Source organism: Urocitellus parryii, chromosome 6 (genome assembly GCF_045843805.1).
Source record: "Urocitellus parryii isolate mUroPar1 chromosome 6, mUroPar1.hap1, whole genome shotgun sequence".
Lineage (NCBI taxonomy): Eukaryota > Metazoa > Chordata > Mammalia > Rodentia > Sciuridae > Urocitellus > Urocitellus parryii.
The window spans coordinates 150,183,717-150,207,840 of record NC_135536.1 but is presented as its reverse complement, the minus strand read 5'-3'; the positions used below and the strand labels follow the sequence as shown (position 1 = coordinate 150,207,840).

The window sequence follows — 24,124 nt, the reverse complement described above, 5'->3', positions numbered from 1 at the left end:
CCATGTGAGTTTATATTATTTTTAACTCTCTTGGAAAGAGGGGAGACAGCTAATGTCCCAAAATAAGAAAAAAAAAAAGAAAGCATTTTTGTAGGCATCTCTAGATAACTATATAATTTTTGTAAGTTTCCGTAGGTAAGTGTATAAAAAGGGAGCTCTTTTCCTAAAATCATCCAGTTTCATTTTCTGTTTCATTTTTTGAGTATGGGAAAATTTCATCAGCAACCTAGCAGGTCTATCTCCATGTAGATAGAGATGGTAAGTTGTGAAGCTCATATCTGCAGGGCAGTCTTTCCTGACATTCATTTTTATGGTATCTTATCAAAGGTGACTGAAGCAAACAAGATCTGGGGGCAGGGAATGAATTAAAAAAAAAAAAAGAAGAAACACTAAAATAATTTTCACTATAGCTTCAAAGATAGGCCTTCATTTCACAGTGTGCTTTCCACAGTAGGTGGCACTCTATATCCTAGGAAGGCTGGGTCTCCTGACCCTGGAGTGTTTTTCACCATCTGTGCCGAGGAGGAAAACATAAACCTCTGTGAAAACATCTAGGGGGAATTTGGCCCTCAAGAGACATGTCATCTCACGTGGGCCATTAAGAGCTCTAGGAAATGAGCTTAATTCTCCCATTTTACACACAGATAAAATGAAGCTCCAAGACACTAATTAATTGGCTCAAGGTCATACAATAAGCAAGTGGTTACACCAGGTAATGTACCTAGACCTCGGTAGCTTCATCAGTCAGAGACTACACGCTCTTTCAGAGTTCCAGTGACTTAGCCCAACTCCTTCTTGGAAATACCACAAAGTCTTTACCAGACCTTGAGGGAAGGTGTCCGACAGTGAGTGCAACTATACCCAGATGCAACTGTGCACATGAGAGCCAAGCAGGGTCAGGCACTTTTCCAGCCATGACTGAATCTGCACATCCCCTGAGGCACAAATCCAGCTAATATGATCCACATTGCCAAGTCTATTTTTAATTCCATGGCCTGAATTATTAGCTTTCAAGGCCAAAGCATCTCCAAAGATGAAATTATCCTCTTGGCACTTATCAAACTGTGCTCGTGACCTCTTCTGTTAGGTTATAGTTTTGTTTCTGACTGTGCAAATGTCACATAATGCCACTGCACTCAGCAGTATCTTCTTCATAGCAACAGATCATTGTAAGAGTCCCTTGGAGGCTGTTTAGGTTTTAAAAACACATGGAAGAAAAGAAAAATGTAGTATGCTATATAAAAATGAAATGTATACACTTTATATTTCATTTGTAGCCAATTGGTTTTAACAAGCTCTTATGCTAAGAGGTGAAAAATTAGCATATGCTTTTAATTAAGATTTTTCAAAAGAGCATAGTGCTATCAGGTCATTAAAAATGGTTTTGCATCTGTGTTTCATTCCCTTATCTCCATATCAGTTGAATAACTAATAAGAAATAAGTGTTCATATTTTCATAAACAAACACTAAAAGGAAAAAAAGAAGAAATTCATTTAAATGTTTCAATATTGGTGGTGGGAGCAGGGTGAAGGGTGGGAATAGGAGCTCAATTTTCTTAGGTATAGTGTTAATATGATGGACACTTTTGAAACAGGTAAATGTATCTAAATGTATCATCTGCTTCAAACAGAAAGAAGGACAGACAGACAGACAAAAAATAAACTAGAAGCCTACTCTCATATCTGTCCTGGCATCTTGTCCAAGTGTGTCAAATATATGAGAAAGTCAGATGAGAATGTAGTTGCATACGTGCAAATGTATCCCATTTTTTAAAGGGGGTGGGCACTTCTCAAAACAAGTCTCACATATGGTAGCAATGTGACCTGTGCAGGAGGCATCATCATTTTAGGTTGAGTGACACTGTTGTTGGCACTATAAGTTACAGGTGAGTTTTTACTAAGTATATGAGAAGAGTGTACATGAAAAGGAACTTGAGGGGAAACAGTAAATTTGCAAGCCCAATATTTTTAAAAAGTGATCTTCCCTTAGTTAACTTGTAGGTAACTATGAACTACTGCACATTGAATGTTCTTAGAAAGCCCAGAAACTTTCTGTTCCTGGAGAGTATATAAATGCATCTCATACTTTATGCTACATTTAGCATGGTGGTGATTCCTAGACTCTCTTCTGGGCTTAAATACATACTAATGGGTCTCTAAAGACAGGTTCCTTTGGGGATAGAAGAGATTTTTCCATCCTAGACTAAATACTCTGGACAGGAAGACCAGGAAGGTCTGCAGGGTTCACATGAGCATGGGAGGTGAAAACTCAGGTTTTGTTCTGGTGACATGGGGAAACTCCTGGCCCTGGCTCAGTTCTAATCAAGTTATTCCATTTCTTTTCCATCCCCTTTCCTTTCTCTACTAGTAACCTATCTACCTTTACATGATAGGGTTTCCGTTAGATTATGTTTCTATGTGTATTAAGTGTATGTACACTTGGGCCCTTTATATCTGCAGGTTCCATATCCATGGATTTGACCAACATTAAGAAAATAACTGCATCTGTACTAAACATGTACAAACTTGTTTTTCCATTATTCTCTAAATAAAATCTAAAAGATTTTAGGGTATCTACAGGCAATCCTGAAATCAATTTTCTGCAGATACGGAAGGGTAGCTATGTTTTTGTATAGCTCATTCTGTTGTGAAGCCCTAACCGTGTTGCTAAGTGTCTGTGTCATCAGTTGCTTTCTACTCTTGCAAAATTCTCCAATTTGTCCATGCAAAAGAATAGTTTTTAGAAATACTCTGTTAGCAAAATACACAGGCAGCCAGTATGTGAGCCATGCTCTGGGATGTCAGGTTAAAACACTGTCATAGGATGGATACTAAGAGGCACACTCATCATAACTACACTCTCTGAAAAGAGGTTGAAGTCATATGAAAAACAGACCCGTTTGTTTTGGAGTGCTAATTTGGGGGCTGGTTTTTAAAACAGATAAACCATATGAAGACTCTGCTTTAGGGAGGGGCTCTGACTCCATGGGAGTGAGAGGAACATACCCACTTAGGCATCTTGCCCCCATCAGGGTCATGGTGGTGATATTGCAGCACAATCACTGTCACCACAACAGAGAGGCCCACAATGATCATGGTGCTGGCAAAGTACTGGGCTGTGAAGAGAACAGACACAGGGTGAGACCTGAGGCCCCAGGAGCACTGAAAGTCACAGGAGGAGTGTGCAGACCTCACTCTCTTACTTTCAGTGACTGGCTGTCTGGGCCAGGCCTATAGCCCACTGCCCACACCCCTGGTGGGAAGCAGGCAGCCTAGAACCCAAAGACCTGACTTCCCATCACTGTATAGGAGTGGCACCTCCCATAATAAACCTAATAGGTGCTGGCAGAATGCTGCTTTGCAGCCTCACAACTGAATTGGAGGATTTGCTTCCCTGACAAGGAATAGAACCCCAGCTGCAGTAGTGAGAGTATCAAATTCTAACCACTAGACTGGGTATCCTTTTGTATGGTTCCATTTATTTCCATACAGGAAGGTGCAAAGCACCTGTCATTCCTCCCCGAGCAGAAGGTCATGCCTCATACCTGTTTTGGACAAAACATATATTTCCCCCAAATACTTATTATATGGAGACCCTGAGTTATTCCTGGAAACAATGACTAAGAGTTAAATTGTATGTTTCTCCCTTTGTAACAAAAGATTTGTAGACAAACAAGGTCTCAACTAAAATAATGAATCTCTAATGATAAAATCTTTGACCTCAAGGCAAGAATAAGTGGGAGAATTATGATATAATAGGCAATTTTGCATGTTTTTTTTCTTTGATATGGGAGTCTCACTACGTTGCCCTGGTTGGTTTTGAACTCTTGGGTTCAAGTGATCCTCTTGCCTCAGCCTCCTGAGTACTAGCACCACAGTGGCACACCACCACTCCTAGCCATTTCAGTAACTTAAAGCCTAACCACAAAGTTGAATATCCTCTTCCCACTATTTGGGCCCAAGTGAACAGAGGCAATAGATGAGGGAGCAATACAGCTCTTCAGGGCATCAAGGACACATTTCTACTCTTTGCATCTACTGGGAAATGCTAGGGACTCTCTAAATCTGTAGTTCTAGAAAGGAGCCTGACTCTTGACTTACCTATCAATGGCACTGAATCAGATGTTGCAGGCATAATCTCTGCTACAAGCAGCATGAAGACAGTTAGAGACAGTAAAACTGTGATCCCTAAAACAAACACACAGAAGATCCTTAGACAAAACAGGCAACAAGTTCTAATTTCCCTCTACTAGTAATCGGGTCATCTAACCTGAGTTTCAAAGAATTAAGGAGTTGCTGGGGAAAGGCTTTGGGACAGATGGTTTCTTACATATGGGCATTTAAATGTTTTTCTGGAGGAAAGTCTCTATCACCTGTCAAAGTCCCAAAAGAATCTCTGACAAAGACAAGTTTTGGAAATCAGAAATTTGGAGGAATCAACACAGAACAATTATCTGTCAGTTTCTTTACCGCAAAATTATTGAGAGGTACCTCCACACAGCGGGAAAAAGAAACCTTGTAGTCAGAAGGCCTGGTTTCAGGTTTTGACTCTGCCATTTACTAGCTGTGTGATCTTAGATAAGTTATGTAATGTTCTAAACCTTGTACTCAGAAGGTGAAATGTTTGTGATTGATGGACTGAGATACTGAGAAATTCTTTGAGATATTTAAAAAGTCATTTCACCATTCAAAGTTTTACTTTACTTATCTTCATATGGAAGCAACTGTAAGGAATTATGCTGCATACAACAATAGACAAATGCAAGCTGAAACCGAGCTAAACTCTTCCCTGTCCACAATGAAGGCTGACTTGTTGCCACCATGGAGAAAAAGCACAGGCACTTCCGCGCATAATCAAACTAGCTGGTCCCTCCATGAGTGAATCCATACTCTTTGTAGGATCAGAGGATTCCAGGATCCTGTGTTATTCTCAGGAGGGTACATCCATCCAGTTTGGAGCACAAATCAGGAGCCTATGATACTCTGGAGCTGCTTTGGTCTAAGAGGTTCATGAAGAATAAGTCAGGCCGGCCCTTGGGACCCCAAAATACATCCCTGTACCATCCACAGTGAACCCTACAGAGCTGACCTAAAGGAAGGGCCTCTAGTCTCAGACTCTTGCCAAAGATATGGGCACTTACCAAGGGAGATTTTCTCCCCAGAGTCTGCAGGGAGCAAGAACACTAGCAGGGCCAGAGCTGAGATGAGCACACAGGGGATGAGCAGATTAAGGCCATAGTAAAGTGTCCTGCGGCGCATGGTTACTGTGTAGGTGACATCCGGGTATGGCTCTTTGCAGCACTCATAAAACTTCTCACTCCTTTTGCCTGGAATTCCTGCATGGGGAGGAGGAGAAAAGGAACTATCATTTGAAAACATAATTACTGTGTTTGTTTCCATGTATATACCACACAGGAGCATAGCCCTGGAGTTTGCTAAGTGCTAAAAATCTTGGTAACTGATGTTTGAACAAACCCTTGCTGGTTTGTTATAAAAATTTTTTAAGGTATCTCAATGATACTTAAGCAAATGGGTAAATATTCTTTTGAAGGATTATAAGTACATAAAAGTACATAAGAATAAATGATGCACTTTCAATTTTTATCATTATAAAAGTAATTATAGTCATGAGCCACATAATGATGCTTCTGTCAAAGATGAAACAAGTGAATCTGGGGTTGTGGCTCAGTGGTAGAGTATCCATTTGGCTTTCATGAGGCCCTGAGTTTGATTCCCCAGCACCAAAAAGCAAACAAATAAAAAAGAAATTGATAAAAAATGTGCTTCAGTTTTATATCACCTACTGAACTATAGCTGTCTCAGTTTGTGTATGTACAGTGTATGATGCTTGCATAATTACAAAATCATGCAACAAAGCATTTCAGAATGCATATTCAGTGTTAAGTGAATCTTAACTACATTGCTTTTCCATTTTAAATGGCTGTTGATAAAATAAAAGTGAAAATGACTGCAGAGTAGTAAAAAAAATGTTTTTCTGAGTCTTAGAGATTTGCTGACGGGGTAGATTGCAAGATAAATTTCATGTTGAGAACTGAATCTTACAGAAGGAACAATTTTTTCAGAATCTAACAATTCCTTGCAAGATGTGAGGAATGCTACAATGACCAGTTTGCCTCCTGAGCTGGACAATCCAATGGACTATGAAATTTATGATCACCCTGATTTGCATCCATTTCCAACTACCAGAGTTGCCTCAATCTTGTTGATCTTTTTCCCCAAATGCTAAGCTTTTATACCCACTTCTTGTTATAAACCCCAAGCTCAACTATCCCTAAGCAGACTTGTTCAGTGTGTAGCCAAACCCATTTCCCAATATTTGTAAATGTGTTTTGCTCCTGAATAAAACTGTTTTTACTTTATCTGAACCTCATTTATGACATTCACACTGTTGATTGAAAGTTGCTGTGCAATCATATTTTAGCAATGGCGGGGACTTGAAGATGTCACCAGCACTGACTTGTTTAAACATGTCCTCACCAAGCTGCAAATTCCTCCTGAAAGTGTTAGATTTACTCATTGTTGTTGGTTTCTCATCCTATAGCTCTCAGTAAATGATGAAGAATGCTGCAGAGTTCAAAAAATGCTCACACTGGAAAGGTCAGTGGAAAATCCCTAACTTTTAAACTTCAACAGGAAGAAAGCAGTTTTTTTTTTTTCCAGGCTGCAAGTCTTGTGTCTTTGCTGGGCTTACCCACGAGATCCCATTCTCCGTTGGGGATATAGCCACTGATATCTGCCTCCTGCATCTGCAGGTCCAAGGACCACCCTCCATAAGACCAGGATCCAAACTTCAGTTTGCAATGCTGCACGTCAAAGGGGAACCAGCGCACATCAATATAGCAGGAACTCTTGAATATGCCTGTGTTGGTGATGGAAACAACCAGAAGGCTGAAGTGGAAGACAACTGAGATGGACTCAAAATACACAGCAGTCCCTCTAGACCATGTTGCACCTTCAAACTGCTTCTAAACCTACCCAGAAAAAAATTGTATATATTTTATCTATCTATCAATTGATCAATCTATTGATCTATCAATCTATCTTGCAAACCTCTAGACAAGCAGCTCACCTAAAGCTTCACTGTCTTTTGAAATTCAAAAACCATGACAGCTTCTGTTGAAGAAGACTTCTCAGGGCTTTTTGTGCAAAGAAATTAGTTTTATAAACTTGTGTTTGCTCTGTGCATCAGACTCAATAGTAGGAGAAAAATAAAGAACATTATAAAAAAAAACCCTCAAAGGAATTAATAAAAATGCTCAAGAATCTAAAGTATGGGGGCATGTATTTCTGTGTGGGTATGTTTGGTCTGGGAAGGCATTTTATTTAGCTAACCAATTGGGAAAATATGTGGTTATCTAGAAATAAATGTGGAGGATTCTAGATCAAGAATAGAACAACAGACTGGGGTTATGGCTCAGTGGTAGAGCGCTTGCCTAGCTTATGTGAAGCACTGGGTTTGATTTCAGTACCACATAAAAATAAATAAGTAAAGATATTGTGTCCATCTACAATTAAAAAAAATAAAAAATACAATGAAACCTGACAGGTGTAAGCCCAAGAGAATACAAGGAAGGGTTTCCACTGAAAGAGGAAGTTCAGGCTCTGGTAAGTTGAAAGTGAATTTCCCAGAAGGTCATGAAGATGAAATCAGATAAACTCATTCTAGTTTTTATTTTTATGCCCTGTTCTCTTCCCTGCTCAGAGAAGATTGAGCAACACTAGAAGGCATGAATGGCTTAAGTGTCCCACTGCTGGTGGGGAAAGGCAGGTACTCTGTAAATGTCAACTATCGAGTTAAATAAAGACCATAGGGAGGCAGGGACTCAAAGTGCCTTGAGAACCCAGACTTCACCTCACAGCCAAGTTGTGAACAGATAATAAATTATTTGCCCCCTCAAGGTCCTCTAAACATGATTTGCAGCATTATTTCAAATGTTTATAGGAATCTGGAAGTCTTAACTGACACTCCCCTTCCATTAGTAGTGTGGATTCCCCCAAACCCAGACTATTTGCAAGTTAAAACATTCTATAAATATACAATTCCATTTCTACAAAAAAAATCCAAGAAAGACACAGAAAACAGATCTGTAGTTGCCTGGGGCTGGCTGTGGGAGTGGGGATTAACTGCAAATAGGCAAAAGGGATCTTTGTGGAGTGAAGGGAATGCTCTAAAATGGGATTGTGGTAATGGTTGCACAACTCTAATAAATTTACTAAAAATCATTGAATCATGCACTTAAAATGTATGATATGTAAATTCTACCTCCATAAAACTGTTAAAAATAAATGCATAAAATGAAGCAGGAAAAGTCACATTATAATCAAGTCTCTATTTCAAAACCTACACCCAAAACAGTCTTTTATACCCATGTAACACTAAGCATCACTAAGCAGGGGCAGAGCAGTGTCCCAGAACCAGCCCTACAAGACCCCAAGGCACAGGGAGTTCTGTACCCTTCCTTCCAGTGTAAGGCATTGTCCCAGGTCACAACACAATGTGTCCCATCCTGACCAGACTCCCAGGGCCACTGAGGAAAGGTCATAGGATGGAGTCTCACAGAGTCTGTTGCGTTCAGAGGATTTGAGGGTCCAGAGTGTTGCCCTGGTAGCTGAAGATAAACTCAGTCCTAAGAACAATTTGCAGCAACATATTCCTCTACCCTGGAGACTACTGGACACCATCTTCTAAAATGGCCCTTATAATGGCACTCATAACAGAAGCTATAACTTGAAGGCCTGGTGAAAAGGAACTCAGATGTGCTGGAAGGCATTCCACAGCTGGTCTACAGAGGACCCACTGTCAGAAGGAAAGGCTGGGGTAGTAAAAATGGGGGGGGGGGAATTGCCCAAGAACAGTTGTGTTAAGACAGAAAACCTGAAAAGCTAGATTTCTTCAATCTATACAAATATTATAGGGAGGTGTATGTCTTTGATAGATTCAGTCACTCATCCATTCACATGGGCCACATATGGTTGAGGAGCCAAGTATTCTAAGGTGAGCAAACACAGATTCTGTCTAGAGGATGTTTATCATCAGCTGACAGAAAGAGCATGTAAACAACAATCCAAAAAGCAAAGCTGACTTTGCTGTGTGCAGTGGAGTGAGTAAGACAGACTGTTGAAGGGGTGTATGTGTGTGTGTGTGCGTCTGTGTGTGTAATGTGAGAATATGTGATGTGTGTGTGGTTGTGTGTGGGTGGTGTGAGTGTATGCACACTGGTAGTGAGATAATTGCAGGTTCCTTTTGAGTAGGCAGTTAAGTAAGCCAGACAGTAGTATAGGAGAAAATCCTTGAAAATAATATGTTAAAAAAAAAAAAAGTTCTGAAAGCTAAACCCAAGATTGGTTAATATTCCTATGCTAAAACAATCCACATTGTGCCTCAAGGCCAAAAATCTGAATTTACCAAGCTGTGGATACCTCAATGAACAGCCTAGGGCCTTATAAGTCCCAAGAAATAATGGGTTTGGGGATGGGGGGTGGAGGTCAATCCCAGAAAGTGTCTCACCATGAGAAAGCTGAAAAGGAAAAAAAAAAAAAATTGTTCAGGAACAAGTCAGTAATGAGCTCCCTAGAAAGCACTGAACCTAACATCTAACCCATGAGTGCTCTTGAATGCATGAACTCAATACACCATGCAGCACTCCCACCATCTCCCCCAACACCTGGAACACCTGCCAAGACAGGAAGTCGAGGAAAGTGGAGGACTGAAGTGGAGGAGAGGGGACCTGATTGTCTGATTTTCGGGTTGGAAGGGAGAAAAAAAATGGTTTGGATATCAGACTTGTGGGTCACAACAGAGAAGAAAGGGCATGTTTATCTGACTTACATGTTGAAATGGAGACCAAAGGACCTGAGTATCTGGATTATGGGTAGAAAAGAGAGTTGGAGATTACCCCCAACAAGGAAGGCTTGCTTTAATTATGGACTGACTTTACAGAGCACAGGGCAGAAAGTAAGAACCCCCGGCACATGCTGGCAAAGACCACTTGAGCCAGGATTCCAAGAAAAAAGAGAAAGATGGCCGTCTTGAGGGGGCCCTGAAAGCACAGAGAGAAGGGAAGAGGAAGAAGCAGAATGCATGTAAGAGCCAGTTGACCCTCAGGTGGGCCATCAACTGGGCTGATATTTGCTTAATTTACTTGCTTAAATTTTCCAACTGGAAGAAGACAAAGAAAATGGGTCTTACCTGGAGGAAGATACTGGCAATGTCCAGAAGAATTCACCAAGACGTTGGTGTGGAATGTGGCATCAAACCTCTCATCAGCACTAGAATCAGAAAATGGAGTTTTGTGAGCCAGTGCTATGAGGCTGTGGATTCCTCAATGCACTTAGATTAGTTGAGGCCCTGGTCAGAACAGTAGCAGCTTTCTAGGGGCTCCTGTTTGTATCCAGGTCTCTAAAATCAATTAAGGAGAACACCTGTAGATGGAAAAAAAAATCTCAACATCTCCACAGGAGATAAGGAACATAGGTGCATGTGGCCACCCCGTTCACCTCACAGGACAGGGATTGTGACCTTCTATGTTCAAAGCTTTACTTCCAATCTCTTCAAAGGGGCCCAATACTTGCTGAGGATTAACAAATGTACTCCATATGTTTGAAACTGCAGGTGCAGGAGGGAGCTGGACACAGAACCCCAAAGGGGCTCTGGTCCACAGCTGTTAATGATGAAAGTGGGGGTAGGAAAAGATAGCAAATTTAGCACAAGTTTTAGATGAATGTGCCCCAAGACCCTCCCCTGTTGGTGACAACTTAGATAAATGCACACAGAGGCCCGTGCACACCCACACATACACACACCCCTAAAAGGGGGAAAAAAAGGATTAAAAGTAAAGACCTAAATTAACCATGACTTGCTTTCCTATTTTCTGACATTTCACACCTGAAGCCTTGCTGACCTGGAGGAACCGCCCTTCCTGGGATTAGTCAATTCCTAGAAACAGTAAACAAGTCTTCAAGAGCTCTTTTCAAATAGAAATCAATCAATCCAGAGCCTACCTCTCCACTCCCATTCTATCAGGCTCTCACATTTGGGGGTCACTATCCACCAGCCCTAATCACCCCAGGGATGTGAAATTATTCAAATCAGCCCATTATAAACCTGCTTATTCTGCCTGACTTGTTCCTTCCCTGGCAAACCACAATCAAAGCTCCTATCTATCTACATTTTCCCTGGTTTCTTTGCCTTATAATCATTCCGGCACTTCCCCCTGTATCCCCGACTCAGGGGTGAGTTATGCTTCTTGCTGTTAGGAAACTTTGAATAAAATCTTCTTCCTTAGCAACAGTCAGTTCTGTGTCTATATGTCTTACCATACTGATTAAAATAAATCCTGGATACTGTTAAAACACAGTCCTTCTACATATAAATAATAATAAACTGCCTCAAGAAAACCTAGGCAAAAAAAGATGCTCATTCCACAGAGTCAAACTGCCCCTCATTTTGATGACCAGAAAACTTCTAGTAAGGGCTGCACACATGGACAGAGGCTCAGTGAGCCTTTTCTATGCCTTGGTCCTCTCAGAGAAAACTCAGAACCACTACATATTTGTGATCAGTCTTTACATGAGATTTACAATCAAGGATAAACATCTTTTAAAAATCCAAAGAGATCTGTCCATGAAAAGAATACAAAATTACTTCTTTAAAAATGTAATATTCTCCCCCAAATTCGAGAGGATAATGCAATTAGGAAAACAGCAATATGGAAATTAAAGCTAAAATTGATGAAATAATTTTCTAAATAAATATTTGGAGATTTGGCTGATAAAAATCAGAGATGACAAGTAGGACAGAAATGATGCACCTCCTAAGGACAAGGCCAGGAGAGCTCCAGTCACGAACAGACGTCCATCCAGAGACAACAGGAGAGTGGGAGGGAGAAAATTACCAAAGAAATCACACAAAGAAAAACTTCCAGAGCAGAAAAAAAACCATTCAAGCATGAAGGCAAAGAAAGGCATTTTCAAGAATGCTGAAGCCTCAAAGAGCTTTCTCCCACATATGTGTCCTTGGTCAGCTTCAGAAAAATGAGGATGAAACTGAGAAAGAAGAAACAAACTTTTAGATGAAACCTGGGGACAGAGGTCAGGATCACCACAACAATCCAGACAGGAGCCCAGGAACAGAGAGTCCCAATGAGAGATGTTAGAGATTTCTCCTAGGAAATGGAGATGCAGAGCAAGAGACAGAAGAAATAACAGGCTGGAAAACGTCATGGATTTGATTTAAAATATATTAAAAACCATTTTCAAATAAGAATAACAGGAACCAGAAGCTGAAGGAAAAAAGTACATAAGAAAGTCATGATTTGAATATGATAAATATGAGGAATTTTAAAGGAAGAAAAGGAGGGAGGGACGGAGGCTCAGTTGACATAAAAGAGTTATCCACTGAGACAATAAAGAACACATCCACCTGGTAACATCCAAACACCAGAAAGGAAAGACAGAGAGGAAGTAGGATAAGGATGTAAATATTCTTGCTTGATTGTAGTCTGTATCTGACTGCGTTAATGAGCCATATCAGAAACCATAACTGGGCATAAAATAGCTAAAAATGCAAACCTTCAAAAATGTACTCAGAATAGCACCATGGTTTTCAAACTAGGTTCTCTGGGACCCTAACATGCTATGGAAGTCTTTTGAGATGTCTGCAAATGCTTGATTCCAATATTTTCTTTTCTTTGTATTTTTAAAATACGAATTAAGGTCCATGCAATCAAATGATTATACATAAAATTTTAACTTTTCAGAGATTACCAATATTAATTTATGGGTCACTTTATTCCCCTTTGGGTGAGAGATAAACTGAAATTTCTCTTGCCATGAATGTACACCACATTTGAATTTCTTGTAAATGATTCACCACATGAGATTTCAGTTTTGCATTACTCTTAAAAAATGCAAGTTTGTGTCTATAGTTACATAACAGTGAATCTACACCAGACTTGGCATGTGTTCTGCCACTGACAATGGTCCTTGGCAGCAACAACAGAAAGTGTGGTCTGATGCCATGCCACAGGATACAAAATTTTGTGTATTTTAGGCTTGGGTTTCTTTCCTGGTTTTTATATTTATAATAAATACTATGAGCATCTGTTAGATCAATGATCCAACTCTGGAAAAAAAAAAAGCAGTTTCTACGAGCTTTTTCTCCAAGCATTTATTCCAATTTAAGTGAAGAGATTTTTAAGACCACAAGGGGAATAGGTTAAAACAAGATTAAAAAACTGTTGCCATTAGCAACAGCTTACCTGTGTGACATGATTTCAAAGTATTGTTCATCCATACAGAATACTGAGATACATGGGATTGTGACATTGCAATTGTTATCAAAACTCGAAAATCAATATACATGATAGCAGTTAAAATGTTCTTTCCCATAGGCAAGTTGATTTTATCAATAAATAATACAAAAGTGAACTCATGTAACAGATGTGTGCTAAAAAGTACTTTATCTGTTTTGAACATAAGGGCTGGAGATAAGATTGACTTGAAAAGGGACCTTGTTGCAAAACACTGAGTTTGAACGTAGCTCTCCAAGACAAATAATGAGATTTTTCTGAAATATAAATGGCTAAAGCCACTCATTTTGTGGGTGGCCACAAAATCCACAGTCTGCTGCACAGCCTGGCCTTTTGAACAGAAATGTCCGACAGATGCCAGAACACAGCAACCACAGTGCCATGTGATCTTGAAGCCTTCCTGCTGGGAAAATCTGATAACCACAGAGATGAGATTGGTCCACAGGGAATCACTTCATTCCTCTCTCTGCTTTTGTGTATATTTGAAATTTTCTATATTAAATAGTTTGAAATGGTGTGTATATATATATATATATATATATATATATATATATATATATGTATTTTTTTCCTTGACTACTGGAAGACACAAGGCATCCATAGAGTTTTGAGGATGCCCAACCTGGTCCCTAGGTTTCCTGCCTTCCTAGGGCTGCCTTCCTCTGGCTGCCTTCATCCTCCTCCAGCCAGAGATGACCAGAGTGCCATCTTGGTGTAAAGAGACCTTTGAGTCTCACCACCAACCACAAAGGGGACACTCACTGAGGGCAAATTTAACTCAGATACTCAGGATATAGGTTCTGTCCTTAGGGGAGGGGTCAGGAGGAAAGGCCCCTACACAGACTCCAGAGATGGGCAGAGACGCTACAAAGTTCCGCCATGCTTCTAGAAGGGGACATGATCTTATCCTGTTCCTGAGGATAAAATTAAATGATGGAGGCTTCAGGAACTTCTGTTTCCCTAGACCCTGGGTGAGAAAAACAGTATCTAAGCAGTGAGGCTAGAAAGGGGCTTGGGGAAAAACTGAGGGTGGCTGTGCCAAGCAGGGTTCAGGGGCTCAAGCCTAAGGGGATGACAAACAATGCTTTCAGATGCAGGGAAAGCATAAAGTGGGAGATTCCACAGGGCATAGGTGGATCGTGTGGGTCTGAACTTGGAACTCTCCCTTCTCCACATCCTTGGGGTCCCATGTAGTGCCTCACTGTATCTTGTATCTGCAAAGAGCCCTGGAATTAGATCCCTCTGATCCCAGTTTCAGGATAAACTCCTCAACTTGCCCTGTTGCCATGAGCACCACCACTGAGCTTGAGAGGCTCAACCATAATCATGAAAGGGAGAGTGTCTGGGCCAACCACAGAGAAGGAAGAAATGGACCACCAGAGAGAAAAAATAAAAATAAAAAACAGTGAAGCTCAGTCATCAAGAAGTACCAGCAAGTCCAAGTCCCAATGGAATATGTGTTCCACAGAATAAGAATGTGCATCCAGGAACAGATGAAGCTTTGAAAAAAAAATCCAGGTATACTGTACAAAGAGGACACCATGTGTGGGTTCAGAATGACCCCCAACTAATGAAGTCTCAAGTTAAATCAGTCCCATCCCATCTGAGCATTTAATATCCTTGAAAGACTATGAGAAGGAACAGGAGACTAGCTGAAAATGCTCTTATCTGAAAATAAGTAAGACAGGAGGAAGGAGAAGCCCATATATTTCAGAAGACAATGTTTCTAAGGCACCATTTATTTTAGATTTCTAAAGAAAGGAAAAAAAAACTGTAAAGTACATATTAAGACACAGGGTAAAGGCACTACTGATGCAAGGTAGGTCCCAATTTCAAGAGGGAAAACAAGTTTGCTTAAAATAGATGGATTTTGTTAGATGAATTTTATACATTTGTACCTATATCTATACACCCTGTCATAGATATTCTGATTAAGTTCCATGTTTTCTTCTAAAACATTAAAGGTCTATGACCCACTGTATGGCTTATTACAGTCTGTGATGAAAAGCTTGTGTAGAACCAAATTTTCATGGTCATTTCTAGCTGCTAGAAGTTCCAGGAGGTTATGTCTGGGTCATCAGTAGAAGGCTTCCAGAAGAATCCATTCAAGAAAGAAAATAAAACTGTATTTATCAGAAGCAGAAAGGGAGTGGATAGGAAGGAAGTAGGGAGATTCCAAAAACATAAATTAGCAGATATGTTAGATGAAGGAGCCTAAAGACCTAATATACAACAAGAGGATTACTGTCTGTATTTGGGAGTCCTGTTAAATGTAGACTTTATCTGCTAGTGTTACAAAAGCAAACTTAAGAAGAATGGGTAACTATGTGAGATGATGGGAATGTTCATTTTTTTCACTACAATAATTTTTACTATGCATGTTTATCTCACGATATCATGCTATATACCTTAAATATACACAGTGAAATTTATTTTGCGAAGGAGAATCCTTTCTTTATTAATTTACACGTTCAATTATCCATAACATTGATATTATTATAAAACAATTGGATATAACATTGGATGGATTATAACAATTTTCTAAATAGCATAGGGATATTATCATCACGTTTCAAGTTTCTGGGTTCTTTATTTTGTTCCTTGAGCTATATGCCTATTCCTGACCCAGTACAATTCAACATCATATTAATTATTACAGAATTATGAAAGTGCTGGTATTTGGCAAGGCAAGTCCCTCAAACTGGTGCTTTTTCTTTGAAATTGCTTTAGCTATTCTTGACATTTTGCTCATTACTGTAAAGTTTAGGATCTGCTTGTCTAGTCCCACTAAGACACTGTTGAGACTTTTGGTGGAATCATATTAAATTAAACTTGGGAAAACTTGACAGTGTTATGTTACTGAGATTTTTGAGGCATATATTGATATAATTCAACATTTATATAAATATTTCTTAGTGTGTATTAATACTTTTTAATATGTACAGATATTGGACATAAAACTTGCTGTATTACATTTTTCAGTTGTGTAAGAGAATAGAAATACATTCTATACTTTTATATTGATTTTGTTTTCTATCCAAAATATTTTGTCTTGTGAGTTTTCTATATAAAAATAATACAGTCTATGGATGATAATCTAGTTTATTCCTAATTCTTAACTACTTATTGGTTGTTGTTTTGTTTTTAAGTGATGACAAATGATATCCTTCCTTTGCTCCACACACAGTAGTCCCTCTTATCCAAGGGCATATATTCCAAGGCCCTGGGGGATGACTGAAACTATGGAGAGTACTAGCTCCTATATATGCTGTGCTTTTTCCTGTAATTACACACCTATAATAAAGTTCAATTTATAAATTAGGCATAGTAAGATTAACACTAATTAATAATAAAATAGAACAATTTTAACAATGTATTGTAATAAAATGGTTTACTTCTGGAATTTTCTGTTTAACAGTTTTGTATCACAGTTGACCATGGCAATTGAAACTGAGGAAAGTGCATCCAAAAGGACTAGTGTACGGACACATTAATGTTTCAGCATTAACTGAGCTTTTGGTAAAGATCATGTGTCAATCTAGGTGAGTTTTATTCTAATACACAAATGGGTATTAAATAATATCAATTAATTTTTTTTTCTTCCTACTACCAGGATGATTGTTTTAGATTAAATTGTATTAGATTTTTGAAAGTTAAACGAAACTTGCATTCTTAATAGAAAATTAATTTTGTTAATATTTATTGTTAAATTTTGTTAGATTTAGTGTGCTAGTATTTTAATTAATATTCATACATTTTTATGTTCTTAAGTGTTATGCTAGATGGGACTTCCCCATAAAGCCCACCTTTTTGAATTACTTTTTTTTTTTTTTTTTTGGTACTGGAAATTGAACCCAGGGAAACTTAACCTCTGAGCCACATCCCCAGCCCTTTTTTATATTTTTGTTTAGAGACAGGGTCTCACTAAGTTGCTTAGGGCCTTCCTAAGTTGCTGAGGCTGGCTTTGAACATGCTATTTTCCAGCCTCAGCCTCCTGAGCAGCTGAAATTACATGCACATACCACCATGCCCAGCTTGAATTTCTTTTCTAAAATATATCAAGAGAATAAAAAGACAAATCACAGCCTGAGAGAAAATATTTGCAAAAAACATAACTTATAAATAATAGGATAGGCAAAAAAACTTTTAAAACTCAAAAATAAGAAAACAAATAACTCAACTGAAAAACATGTTCAAGACCTTAATAGACATTTCATCAAAGAAAATATGCAAATGGCAATGAACATATGAAAATAGGCTCCACATCCTGTCAGCAGGGAAATACAGATAAAATAGCAATGAGATACCATTACACACCTATCAGAATGGCCCAAATCTAGAAAAATGACAACACCAAATGCTAACAAGGATGTGGAACAACAGGAATCCCTCCACCCCTGACAATTCATTGTAAACTGGTACAGTCACTTGGGGAGACATTTTGGCAGTTTCTTACATAACTAATATACTCTTACATTTGATTTGTGGAATTTACACAAAGGAGCTGAAAATTTACATACACATAAAAACTGCCCTGCAGATGTTTAAAGCAGCTTTATTCATAATTGCTAAAGCTTGGAAGCAACCAAGATGCTCTTCAGTAGATGAGTGGATAAACTATGCTACATCCAGATATTAAAACATTTTCAATGCTAAAAAGAATTGAGTTGGCTAAAAATGTGGATCAGTAGTAGAGCGCTTGCCTAGGCATGTGCAAGTTCCTGGATACAATCCCCAGAGCTGCAAAAAAAAAAAAAAAATAGAATAAAACAAGATAAAATAAAATAAAAAAATAATAATCAGTGGGAGGGACAGATGAATAGATTAAGCACAGAAGATTTGGGTGAATATTCTCCATAGGACACTATAATGTACAACACCAAGAGTGAAACAATGTAAAATATGGACTCTGGATGATAATGATGAATTAATGCATGTACAACACCAGGAGTGAAACTTAATATAAAACATGGACTCTGGATGATAATGATGAATTAATGCAAGTTCATCAAATGTGCCACCAGGTGGATGATGTTGATAACAGGGAAGTCAGTGGAGGTGGGGAGCAATGGGTATAAATGGAAACTCTATATTTGCCACTCAATTATACTGTAAACTAAATTTGCTTTAACAATATACATTTTTAAAACTTCACTTAATTTTTGGTCTATATTTCTATTTTGTTTGAAAGTATTAAATATTCTCTAAATTTCCAAAATTTATTGAGTCAAACTCCCATAATATTCTGTTTTAAGTGCTCATATTTATACCTAGTAATTTATACCTTTTATACCTAGTAAACACTTTCCTATGCCTTCTTACTTTGTTGTTAATTGCCTCCCAAATTGTTATTAGTAGTTATTTAAAAAAATAAATAAATAAAACTTATCTTTTATCAATATGTATTCTATTTATCTTATTTAACAAATTTCTAGTTTTATCTTTATTCTTCCTTCTTTCCTCTTTGGATTTAATGTTGTTTCTAACATCTTGTGATTGGCTAGTTAGTTCACAAATTTCCTTTTTAAATTGTTTCTAACACATTTAAGGTTATGTATTTCTCTTTGTGTGCCTTTGAAAGGCCTGCAGTCCATCTCCTTACACATACTCCATACACATCAAAGGTGTTTTTTTCTTTTTTAATTCACATTTAGATTTTTCATATTTCAGATATTTATTTTTAATAAATAATTTATAATTTATAATAAATAAAATAATTTATTTTTATTTACTTAATATTTATTTTTTCCTGTTTTTGTTTTCATCTCTTGTGTACTTGTGATTTAGTTCCATTTAAATAGTCTATACTTTGATCTTTTTAAAAAACAAATTATTGTTAGGAAATACCTGCCTTTTAACAGATATTTTGTCTTGTTGACTATAATTTTTTTAAAATAAAAAAAGGCATTTACTTTATTTATTTTTTCTTTTTTTAAATTTCTTTTAATTAGTTACACTGACAGTACAATGACCTTGACATATCATACATTTGAATCTGATGGGATATAATATCTCATTTTTCTGAGTATACAGGTTGCAGAATCACATTAGTCATGCATTCACTTATATACACACAGTAATAATATACACACAGTAATAATAATGTCTGTTTCATTCTGCTATCCTTCCTATCTCCCCAACCTCTCCCCTCCCCTCCCATCACTTCTCTCTACCTTATCTAGGGTAATGCTATTCTTTTTTTTTCCTCACATCTTCATACACGCATTTTGTATAACAATGAGGGTCTCCTTCCAACTATAATTTTTTTAAGACTGCTTTTTCTTTTTAGTTGTAGATAGACACAATATCTTTATTTATTTTTATGTAGTGCTGAGGATTCAACCCAGTGCCTCACACATGCAAGGCAAGCTCTCTGCCACCGAGCCACAACCTTGGTCTGACTATAATGTTTTATTTCTACTATCTCATGTTGTGCTTTGGATTTTTTTCCTTCCTTTAAGTTTCTGACATTTTCTTTATTTCTTCTCCCCTTAGTTTCTACCTGTTTAGAAGATAAATATATTAGTCTTATGGGCCTGTTGATTCTTCTTACATTTTTAACTTGTATATTCTACATAAAGCTATTATCTGTGTGGTCTTTTTAGGCAACGTAAGTGCACCTGAATGTTTTACCTCCAAGTACTCTCCAAGAAACATGTTTCATGTCACTTATTTACAATATTTTAATCCCACTTGGTTTTTGTTTTTCTGGGGGTGTGGGTGGTACAGAACCCAGGACTGGCAAAGACTAAGCATATATTCTACCACGGAGCCACACCCCAGCCCTCCACTTTGTGTTCATACCCTAAATTCATCTTTATGATGTTATGCATTCCCATTTGCATGTACCTAAATGTTTACCAATTGCCTTCCTATTGTTCCTTTTCATACATTGATTCACTTTTATCTTCTGGTCATTTCTTTTATATGAGTACAGACTTTACACAGTAAGGTCCTTTAGTCTTTGTTTTTCTGAACGTACCTTGATTTTGCCCTCTGTGTAAAGAATTGTTTTGCTTGTAACAGAATTCGAGGCTGACAATTATTTTTAGTACTTTAAAGACATTATTTCATTTTATTTTTGTTCTGGCGCCTATTGTTGCCTTTAAAAGGTCTGCAGTCTACCTAATTGCCATTCCTTCGTTAGCAAGCTGTCTTCTTTCTTTCATTATTTCCAAGATTTCCTTTGGCTTCAGGCATTCTAGTTTTTTTGTGCCCACCCAGACAACATTTCTTGGGCTCCTTTTTTATTACACATTGTTTCCTCAGACTATGTCTCCTGAATCTGAGGATTTGTGTTTCTCATCAACATTATTAAGTTCTCAGCCACTCTTTTGGAACATGGCTTCTGCAGAAAAAGCACCATATTTCAGTGGAAAACAATATTCTCTACAGGACACAGATTTAAATTATCGACGTTCACCCTATCCATTGTTTTTTTTAATGTAGCTCATTGATCTTTATTTTTTATTGATTCTTTTTAGTTATTATACATGACAGCCGATTATCTGAGCTATTGTGCAATGATTAGTAGATTGTTGGCAACAGACAGGTGTGAAAGCTGAGTTGTCATTAATAAGTAATGCTTTGACTTCCTGCCCACTGCAGATGAACAAGTTTTGTGTCCATTTCCAGGTCATCTCAAAATCCCCAAATGCCATATAAATTTGTACTGGTTTGGCTTTTCCACTGAACTGACTATAACATCTGCCTGGTTCCCTCATGTCATATGAGTTAATAAACTCTCTGACAGGTGTTCACTTTTATATCTGTGAGTTATGACTTTACCTGTTTTCTGAAAATAATCTTTTTAACCATTTTCCTACATTCTTTCTGTTATTGTCTTCAACATTACTAGACAATGTATGTGGAAATACCTCTTCCCCAAGTGAGAGGAACTCTCTTGATAAGAATTCGGCTTTCTAAACCTGCTTTCTCTGTGACCTTGGACACACTGCTTCAGTTGCCTTATCTGCAAATAATAATGGTACTTTCCCCAAAAGTTTATTCATATGTGTAAAGCATTTGGAATAGAACCTAGGATATAAAAACACAAAAGAAGTGTTAGAAATCATATTCTTGCAACTACAATTTAACATTCTTTCCTATTTTCCATCTATGTAGTGTTCCTTGATTGACAGGAAATTGTCTCTGTCAATTTAAATGATAATGTCTCATCTGGCATCCTTAGCCTGCACTAGATTTTTAGATTTTGATGGCTATAATTCTCACCTCTATTAATCCTACTTGATTCTTTTCAAAGCTACATTTTAAAGTTGTTTGTGTTTTTAGTTCTTAATTATGTTTAATTTTCTTTCTTCTGCTGTGTTTGTAGATGCCTGCTCAAATTCAAATGGATTCTTAAGAATGTTTTGTAATTTTTAACATACAGTTCATCTTCAGCAGTTTTTTTTTAATTGAACCCTGGTCATATTTTCTGTACTGTTTCATTCCTGATAAAGCCTTTGTATGTAACATTTTTGTAATATATAAGAAGGGATTAAAAGACACAGGTGCAGTCATGGAAAAATAGGCAAGGAAGGAGAAATGAGCAGGGCTCTGGGGCTCCCTCAAAGCTGCATGGCATCCATCCTGGGCACTTATTGTAGCAGGGACCATTTTCAGGTTATAAAAATCTCATAACTCAAAGGCTAACTTGCATCCCCATAGCTTTAGTTTACTGGCTGGACAGACTAGAATGAAACTCTAATCCTTGTAAGGCCAGGGTTGCCACCTTTCCATAGTGATCCTGTGGACCTGGCTGGAGGGCCTTCTCTCCAGATGCCCTGGGCTCCTTTCTAGCAGGTTGCAGTCAGAACCTTCCAGCTCAACCCAACCATTTCTAATGCTGGGTGGAGCTGGGCTTTCTCAGGTAGTATTGGCTATTAAAAATAAAACAAAAACAAACTTCAGATGCACCAGAGGGAACCCTTCACTCCACCTGTTAGAAATCTATAAGGGAGCTGTTGAGCTGACTCCTAGCACACCCTAACACAATCAAGTTCCTTCCCATCTTCCTGTGCTGCAGAGTAGGCTTTTCTTCCCCTTTCCAACTTCTGCTACCTTCTGAGGGTCTTGGCCTGCTCAGTTCTCCCCACCTTGTATGGAACCAGAAAGAAGAAGCACAGACTTTACTCCTGCCTTGGTGGGAAATTAGTTTTGTGACCCACGATGGTTCAGTGAATTCCCTAGCACTTAGTGCTAGACTCTATCCTCCTGGGCCTGCCTGGGGCCTTGACATCCCTTGTATCACAAAGCTCTGTGTAGCCTGTGTAACTTGATATAAACAGGTTCATAAACTAAACATAATTAATTAAAATTCTTAAACTATGTGACCTATATTTGGCCCTGGGCCTGTGAGGGGAAAAAAAAGAAAAAGCAGGAAAACTAAACATGTCTACCTGTGGAAGAGAAAATATTCTGACACTAATTTCCTATGTATAAAGAGTATTCATTACATGTGGAAATGCATCTATATCAGTCAAGGGTCACCTGAAAATATAAAGGCAAACATAACAATGTTGTACCATGGCAGTTTGTCCTCCAGCAATAAAGCTGACCTGATGTTAAGGTAATTTTATTCAGGGTCCCAAATTCATGCCTGAGGTTTGCTATAACTGACTGAAAATTGACCAGACTGATTTTGCTTTTTAGTTTTCTTTCTTTCTTTCTATTTTTTTTTTTTTTTGTGTGCTAAGATTTGAACCCAGGGGCCTTGTGCATGCTAGGCCAGCATTCCATCACTAAGATCCATCCCCAGAACAACCCCTTCCTTAAATTTTGAAACAGGGTCTCACTAAGTTGCTCAGGCTAGTCTCAAACTTGAGATCCTCCTTCAACAGTCTCCCAAGTAGCTAGGATTACAGACATGTGCTACCATGCCCAGTTCAGACTGATATTTCTAAAGAGAGTGAATTTCCTAAATAAATATAAAATCCAAATAAATGAAGTGTTATGTTTTTATTAAAAACCTACTTGCTATGACAGTATAAAAGAAAGAAAATGATAAGGAGGTGGTAAGGTTAAAATGGTAAGGAAGAGTTGATAAAGATTAAATGTGGTTACAAGGGTGGGATCCTAAACTGGTATGATCGTGGCCTTATAAATAAAAGGAAGAAAACAAATCTGGATCTAATCTGTGTCCCTACCTGCTCTCTTGTGGGTGCACATGTAGGAGCAAGCATTCCCTCTCTTTCCTTCTAAACCTTCTCTCATGAGGACACAATAGGAAGAAGGTTACCTGCAAACCAGGGCCCACACCAGGGAATCAAATCAGCCTGAAGCTTGATTTGGGGATTCCTATCCTCCAGGACTGTGAGGCTCTGTTCTTTAAAGCCACCAAATCTGTTATTTTGTTACGGCAACCCAAGCTGACTAAAATACTATTATTCTCATTAAGTTGGACAAAATATTATGAACATAAGACAAAAATAAACATATGAAAAACTGCAGAGAAGCAGGTGGAAGAGATAAGATGACATTAAAAATGAATGACATGGTGCTGAGCTCCCTGAGTTTTCTATTTGTCTCACATATTCCCAATTGGGTCCTAAAGAAGGCTTCCCCCATAAATATAAACAGGAACACATAAAGTCCTAAGCAAAGCGAAAAGATCAAAAAAGGGGAAGTTGGACAAACAAATATTATGTACACAATAGTTCTACCCCAATTAAACACCAAAGGAAAAAAAATGAGTGTGCTCACTAACCTCATCAACAAAGGCCCAGTGAAGATGATGTCTAACTTCACCAGGTGAAAATAAGGTACCCTTTCCTATATCTGAACAAGGTGAT

General features: G+C 38.1%; 1 protein-coding gene across 2 annotated transcripts in view; it reads right to left on the bottom strand.

Moving 5' to 3' along the window:
- Chrna7 (cholinergic receptor nicotinic alpha 7 subunit) overlaps nt 1–24,124 on the bottom strand; it is a 104,232-nt gene that overhangs the window by 1,704 nt on the left and 78,404 nt on the right. For both annotated transcript variants that reach the window (XM_026393040.2, XM_026393041.2), the window contains exons 5-9: nt 10,211–10,290; nt 6,713–6,880; nt 5,142–5,336; nt 4,102–4,188; nt 3,007–3,116 (exon numbers count right to left, since the gene is read on the bottom strand). In XM_026393040.2, the coding sequence (XP_026248825.2) occupies nt 3,007–3,116; nt 4,102–4,188; nt 5,142–5,336; nt 6,713–6,880; nt 10,211–10,290 (640 nt within the window). The remainder of the gene's footprint in view (nt 1–3,006; nt 3,117–4,101; nt 4,189–5,141; nt 5,337–6,712; nt 6,881–10,210; nt 10,291–24,124) is intronic.